The 7747-nt window shown below is 40.9% G+C and overlaps 1 protein-coding gene across 1 annotated transcript; it reads right to left on the reverse strand.

The window, feature by feature from the left end:
• Window positions 1–4526: 4526 nt before the first annotated feature.
• Window positions 4527–7514, reverse strand: LOC124003149 (zinc finger protein 681-like). Its single transcript, XM_046311216.1, has 3 exons — window positions 7461–7514; window positions 7163–7325; window positions 4527–4792 (listed from the first exon to the last, which is right to left on the reverse strand). The coding sequence occupies exons 1-3, from the start codon at window positions 7461–7463 to the stop codon at window positions 4527–4529; spliced, it is 432 nt and encodes a 143-aa protein (XP_046167172.1). The 5' UTR covers window positions 7464–7514.
• Between the last annotated feature and the right edge of the window lie 233 nt (window positions 7515–7747).

The following is a 7747-nucleotide window of genomic DNA, read 5'->3' on the forward strand; positions in this document are numbered from 1 at the left end:
TCTCATACAACAGGTTCTATCTCAAACATTCTAAATTCTACATGTTCTTTATGAGTAGTAATGTGACCCTGGTGGCAACACAAACATTCATTCAGTTGTCCTGAGTCTGCATGAAACTGCCAGGGACCTCAGATCAATGGAAACACTAGATTTTTAAAATCTTGTATCTCTTGACACATTACATTAAAATAGTCATGGCCTTTAAACCTTCAAGCTGCATACTGGACTCTATTCCAACTAAACTAGTGAAAAGAGCTACTTCCTGTGTTCGGCCCTCCTACATATACCAAACTCACTAAAAGTGACAGTAATAAAGCAGATCTTCAAAAAAACAGAAGACACCTGTACCATGTCAGATATAGAGTTGAAAATGTATTACATTTTGAGTTTGCATCCCAGTATTACAGTTTATATACAGGACCAGTCAACAGTTTGGACACACCTACTCATTCAAATCAAAATCAAATCAAATGTATTTTATATAGCCCTTCGTACATCAGCTGATATCTCAAAGTGCTGTACAGAAACCCAGCCTAAAACCCCAAACAGCAAGCAATGCAGGTGTAGAAGCACGGTGGCTAGGAAAAACTCCCTAGAAAGGCCAAAACCTAGGAAGAAACCTAGAGAGGAACCAGGCTAGGTGGGGTGGCCAGTCCTCTTCTGGCTGTGCCGGGTGGAGATTATAACAGAACACGGCCAAGATGTTCAAATGTTCATAAATGACCAGCATGGTCCAATAATAATAAGGCAGAACAGTTGAAACTGGAGCAGCAGCACGGCCAGGTGGACTGGGGACAGCAAGGAGTCATCATGTCAGGTAGTCCTGAGGCATGGTCCTAGGGCTCAGGTCCTCCGAGAGAGAGAAAGAAAGAGAAAGAGAGAATTAGAGAGAGCACACTTAAATTCACACAGGACACCGAATAGGACAGGAGAAGTACTCCAGATATAACAAACTGACCCTAGCCTCCCGACATTAACTACTGCAGCATAAATACTGGAGGCTGAGACAGGAGGAGTCAGGAGACACTGTGGCCCCATCCGAGGACACCGGACAGGGCCAAACAGGAAGGATATAACCCCACCCACTTTGCCTAAGCACAGCCAAGGGCGACACCCAGACAGGACGACCACATCAGTGACTCAACCCACTCAGGTGACGCACCCTCCCAGGGACGGTATGAGAGAGCCCCAGTAAGCCAGTGACTCAGCCCCTGTAATAGGATTAGAGGCAGAGAATCCCAGTGGAAAGAGGGGAACCGGCCAGGCAGAGACAGCAAGGGCGGTGCGTTACTCCAGAGCCTTTTCGTTCACCTTCACACTCCTGGGCCAGACTACACTTAATCATATGACCCACTGAAAGATGAGTCTTCAGTAAAGACTTAAAGGTTGAGACCGAGTCTGCGTCTCTCACATGGGTAGGCAGACCATTCCATAAAAATGGAGCTCTACAGGAGAAAGCCCTGCCTCCAGCTGTTTGCTTAGAAATTCTAGGGACAAATAGGAGGCCTCGTCTTGTGACCGAAGCATACGTGTAGGTATGTACGGCAGACCAAATCGGAAAGATAGATAGGAGCAAGCCCATGTAATGCTTTGTAGGTTAGCAGTAAAACCTTGAAATCAGCCCTTGCCTTAACAGGAAGCCAGTGTAGGGAGGCTAGCACTGGAGTAATATGTTCAAATTCTTTGTTCTCGCCAGGATTTCAGCAGCCGTATTTAGCACTAACTGAAGTCTATTTAGTGCTTTATCCGGATTGCCGGAAAGTAGAGGATTGCAGTAGTCTAACCTAGAAGTAACAAAAGCATGGATTAATTTTTCTGCATCATGTTTGGACAGAACGTTTCTGATTTTTGCAATGTTATGTAGATGGAAAAAAGCTGTCCTTGAAACAGTCTTGATATGTTCGTCAAAAGAGAAATCAGGGTCAGAGTAACGCCGAGGTCCTTCACAGTTTTATTTGAGACGACTGTACAACCATCAAGATTAATTGTCAGATTCAACAGAAGATCTCTTTGCTTCTTCGGACCTAGAAAAAGCATCTCTGTTTTGTCCGAGTTTAAAAGTAGAACGTTTGCAGCCATCCACTTCCTTATGTCTGAGACAGACTTCTTGTGAGGGCAATTTTGGGGCTTCACCGTGTTTCATTGAAATGTACAGCTGTGTGTCATCCGCATAGCAGTGAAAGTTAACATTATGTTTTCGAATAACATCCCCAAGAGGTAAAATATATAGTGAAAACAATAGTGGTCCTAAAACGGAACCTTGACGAACACCAACATTTACAGTTGATTTGTCAGAGGACAAACCATTCACAGAGACAAACTGATATCTTTCCGACAGATAAGATCTAAACCAGGCCAGAACATGTCCGTGTAGACCAATTTGGGTTTCCAATCTCTCCAAAAGAATGTGGTGATCGATGGTATCAAAAGCAGCACTAAGGTCTAGGAGCACGAGGACAGATGCAGAGCCTCGGTCTGACGCCATTAAAAGGTCATTTACCACCTTCACAAGTGCCGTCTCAGTGCTATGATGGGGTCTAAAACCAGACTAAAACCATAATAACCATCACATCTTAGTTAACTTGGAGTCACATGATGATATGTCGTGTGGTCCTCCCACTACGACTTGGGAACCCATGCAGTTTATTAGGCTACAGATGAAATAAGTTATGAACTTCACAGGGTTGTGAAAGTGCATGTGATGAGCTTGATGCTCCTTTCCAATACATTTTGATGGTCTTATTCTGGTGACATGATGATTGATGCTTGGTTGCCATTTGACAAATAATATCTCTCTCATCAATAATAATCTCATCATGTAGGTAGCCTACCAACACTGTATCTGTGAGCTGCTGGCTACAATGCACGGGGGACAAGAGGACGTTTTCTATATAACGCAGCAGTTTTATAAAACCATCAGTAGAGTTGAAAATGTGATGGAAACCAATTTAACTTGTATTTTTCATTCGGTACATTCGGGAATTTAACAGCAAACGTAATTTTTTTGTGCACTACTACTAATAATAATAATCTCATCATGTAATCATGTAGGTAGCTTACCTGCACTGTATCTGTGAGCTGTTGGCTACAGAGCACGTTTTCTATATAGAAGAGTTGAAAATGCGACAGAACAGTGGGAAAATGTATATATTGTTTTATGCAGATTTTGGAATATTCACATGAAAATCTGTCTCAAATTGCATGGAAACTTAGCTACTAAGGTGGATATTGATCCAACACCTGCCGTTTATTCAAACCAGCCCACTGGGCACAGACGTCAGTTCAACATCTAGTTTCTATTTACATTTCTTTGAGTCCTCAACTAAAGTGAATTCAACACGAAATCTACACAAATGTCACCTGTCACTGGATTTAGGTTGCAAGTTGGGTGAAACACAAAAACATAAAAATACCTGATTTTTACAAATCCAATCAGTTTTCTACATTGATCTAACACCATCACATGGATTTGTTTAGTTGAAATTACGTGGAAACTACATTTATTCAACCGGTGGGAGGCTTGTAAAATGTAAATGCCCCCAGGAAAGTGGAACAAGAAACTCCTCATTGAGACAATGATAAACAGCAATCTGTGGGAGAGTTGTGGTGGATATTATAAAATAAGGATCTGCTGTAGTCCAAGTCAAACCAAGATTCTTTATTTCTGAGTTCAGAGTGAATAACAGAGTTACACAGCGCAGTGGAGACAGTCTGAATTCCTGAAGCATTGAGTGATGAGCACATATCTTTATAGTTTCCTGTTCCTGGGAGGGACTTTATTCATACAAGGACACAGGTGCAAATTGGTTTGCAACACAGGATGATAGTCCCAAGAACAGGAGATTATAAGAGGACAGATTTTCCATTACAGAGTCTGAACATTTTCATTTCATTAAATCATCAGTGGGCCAACAATGCAAATGTCAACAATGTAGCAAATGCATCACATCCAAATATCACTTGATTATCTGTAGTGCTGGAGGAATGACACACCCAGATAAACACACACAGTCAGATAAACACAGAGTTTAAAAAAGGACCATTTAAACAGTTGGAATCTGATCTACTCTATATTCAAGATAAACACACAAAGAGCTTAAAAAATAATATACTACTCTATATTCAAACTTACATACTCAATTCATGTTTTCTAATAAAAACACACAAATATATGTTTGAGTATACCCTGTACCATTTATTTACATATGGTAAAGACAGGTAAACACATTGTCAGTCAACAATATAAGACAACGGGAGCACTGTGTATGTTCTCTGATGAATTTTAAGTCAACGTGATGTGAAAAACCTACACACTAAGAGAAGTAATTATTCTCCCGTGTGGATTCTCACGTGACGTTTAAGTGACCATGATGAGTAATATGTCTTCCCACAGTCTGAGCATTTGTAAGGGTTCTCCTCTGTGTGCAGTCTCATGTGTTCTTTCAGCTTTCCTGAATGGTTAAAACGCTTTCCGCAGTGGGAGCAGTGGTAAGGTTTCTCCCCTGTGTGCATTCGCTCGTGGGCATTCAGGTTTCCTGACTCTCCAAAACTCTTTCCACACTGGGAGCAATGGAAAGGCTTCTCCCTGTGTGTATTCGTTTGTGAGATTTCATGTTTCCTAACTGGTTAAAACTCTTTCCACACTGTGTGCAATGGTGTGGCTTCTCCCCTGTGTGTATTCTCTCATGTCTTCTCATGCTAACGAACTGGTTAAAACTCTTTCCACAGTGGGAGCAGAGGTGTTGTCTTGCTGGTCTGGACGTTTCTGGTTTCTCCAAGTTTGGTTTTCCTGCTGCAATAAACAGTGTTAATTTAAAGAGAGACCTGAATGAAATCTCCACATGATAAAAACTGCCTTGCTATGAGGTTTAATCCAAATCAGATACCTCAATAACCTGAGGCCAGTTTTCAAACATTTCATCATTCAAAACAATCAAATGATGTTGTAGAGCTTCCGGATAATTACTGAGATGTTGACACGACCTATTATTATCTCTCGGAACACAAACAACTAGAATGTTCTAGATCACTCAAGACAGACATTGCTGGATTCCTATCAAGCAGGTGGTTGTAAATATATAACCTTCATAGCTGTATGATACAGGATGTGACCTACACACTTCCTTAAACCCGAAAATAAGTCAAGTCCAAAACTTGGAGACGGGCACATAGCACATCAGTAACATCTCCCGTTGTCAATAGGGTCGACACAATGGCTTTTCATTTCTTTTTTATTCACACATATTTAATATTTTGACAACCATTAATGTCACGATAATTTGGGTAGATGTTCCAAAAATATAAATATTTAAGTGAAAAGATTATTTCTCTCAAATTTGGTGCACAAATTTGTTTACATCCCTGTTAGTGAACATTTCTCCTTTGCCAAGAAAAATCTATCCACCTGACAGGTGTGGCATATCAAGAAGCTGATTAAACAGCATGATCATTACACAGGTGCACCTTGTGCTGGGGACAATAAAAGGCCACTAAATGCGTTTTGTCACACAACACAATGCCACAGATGTCTCAAGTTTTAAGGGAAAGTGCAATTGGCATGCAGGAATATCCATTGGAGCTGATACGAGAATTGAATCTTAATTACTCTACCATAAGCCACCTCAATTGGCAATGCTGACTGCAGGAATATCCACTGGAGGTGTTCACTTAGGGGTGTCACTTTTGTTGCCAGCGGTTTAGACATTAATGGCTGTGTGGAGTTATTTTGAGGGGACAGCAAATTTACACTGTTATACAAGCTGTACACTCACTACTTTACATTGTAGAAAAGTGTCATTTCTTCAGTGTTGTCACATGAAAAGATATACTCAAATATTTACAAAACATGTGAGGGTGTAGTCACTTTTGTGATATACTGTGTATATATAGCACCCGCCACAAGTTTAGACTCACCTACTCATTCAAGGGTTTGTATTTTTTACAATTTTCTTCGTTGTAGAATAATAGTGAAGACATCAAAACTATGAAATAACACAAATGGAATCATGTGGTAACCAAAAAAGTGATAAACAAATCAAAAATATTTTAAATTTGAGATTCTTCAAAGTAGCCACCCTTTGCCTTGATGACAGCTTTGCACACTCTTGGCATTCTCTCAACCAGCTTCATTAATTATGTAATGGTGGAGACGCAGGGCAGCGTTCATATATGGTCGATTCCGTGGGAAAGTCAGCCTGAACATGTGTAACGGAGGTGAGAACGTGCCGTAAACTCACTCCACAGCTTGAAACGTCACAGATGGAGCTGTCCAACTGGTACCTTTTAAACTCACTCCACAGCTTGAAACGTCACAGATGGAGCTGTCCAACTGGTACCTTTTAAACTCACTCCACAGCTTGAAACGTCACAGATGGAGCTGTCCAACTGGTACCTTTTAAACTCACTCCACAGCTTGAAACGTCACAGATGGAGCTGTCCAACTGGTACCTTTTAAACTCACTCCACAGCTTGAAACGTCACAGATGGAGCTGTCCAACTGGTACCTTTTAAACTCACTCCACAGCTTGAAACGTCACAGATGGAGCTGTCCAACTGGTACCTTTTAAACTCACTCCATTGGTTCATTGTCAAGGAGAGTGGTCACGTGTGATGAGAAGCAGAGGATCACTAGTTTGAGCCCAGTATGGGGACAGTGACAATGGAGGCTAAACTGGCACACTAACGTCAGTTACACATGAACAAATAAATGCATTTTGTCTTTTAGAAAAGGTTTACGGAGCTTGTTTTAAAAATATATGTATTTGACATTTCTAACAAGTTCTGTATATCAGATGTTAATGAAGCAATACAGACCACATTGAAGTGTTTTGAATTGTTCTTGTATGTTCTACAGTCTTGTAAAGATAAAGGTGTTGACTGGGACAGGCAATGTAACATCCATAATGTTTTATGGAAAAGGTTTTTGTAAAACAAGCACCTTACAATGGATCATCTTGAAACTTTTCTTTCATCAAGGTTTTATATTGTCTATTGGTTTCTCTCTGTTCATTGGCAGAATCCTTTTTCAGTGTTATGATATTCATAACATCCATATCCACCAGTCTATCTTCCTGTCAACTAACAGAACTCTGCTGGTTGTCCTGGTAACAGATACCAGTGGGCAGATCTATTGTATTTGTTCAAACTAAACTACAGCACTTACTTTGTTGAGTCAAATCTGATCCTTTCTTCTCTTCTCCTCCTCTCACAGTTCCACTCAGCTCCGTTGTTTTCCTGCAGTCCACCAGCAGCACAGACAACCTCTTTATACCCAGCAGTAAGTTGTTACCGGGAGACTCTGGGAGGGAGGAAGGGCTAGCGTTGTCCTGGTAATCATAAAGAGGGTACACAGACACATATCATTATGGATGCTGATGTCACTGTTGTCATAAAGTGCTTTACAGAAACCCAACCCAGACCCTGAGAGAGGAAGCTGTGTGCTAGACCAGATCAAGCTGTACCATCTGGTGTTCTGATCTGGAGAGACTCTTCTCTGCCTCGTCAGCATCAGGATGTTGTTGAGGCTCCCCAGAGGATCCATAATAGTCATGTCTGTCTCCTGTGTGAATGAGAACAGCAACAGAGTCTTACAAAAGGCATGAATATGTCTAACATCATGATTTGATCAAATATTGTTTGTGATACAAATGTAAAAGGGTTGTTCCATGAAATGGTGCCTGTTGCATCCCTTTGATATTTAAGTAGACATTATGCACCAATATTGAATTTTAAAAGCCTGTTATATTAG

Source organism: Oncorhynchus gorbuscha, linkage group LG18, assembly GCF_021184085.1.
Source record: "Oncorhynchus gorbuscha isolate QuinsamMale2020 ecotype Even-year linkage group LG18, OgorEven_v1.0, whole genome shotgun sequence".
Classification (NCBI taxonomy): Eukaryota; Metazoa; Chordata; class Actinopteri; order Salmoniformes; family Salmonidae; genus Oncorhynchus; species Oncorhynchus gorbuscha.

Excerpts from the sequence above, each read along its gene's own strand:
- LOC124003149 (XM_046311216.1), bottom strand. Across the intron at positions 4,793-7,162 it reads ATCAGATTTGACTCAACAAA|CAGGAAAACCAAACTTGGAG; the intron begins GTAAGTGCTGTA and ends TGTTTATTGCAG.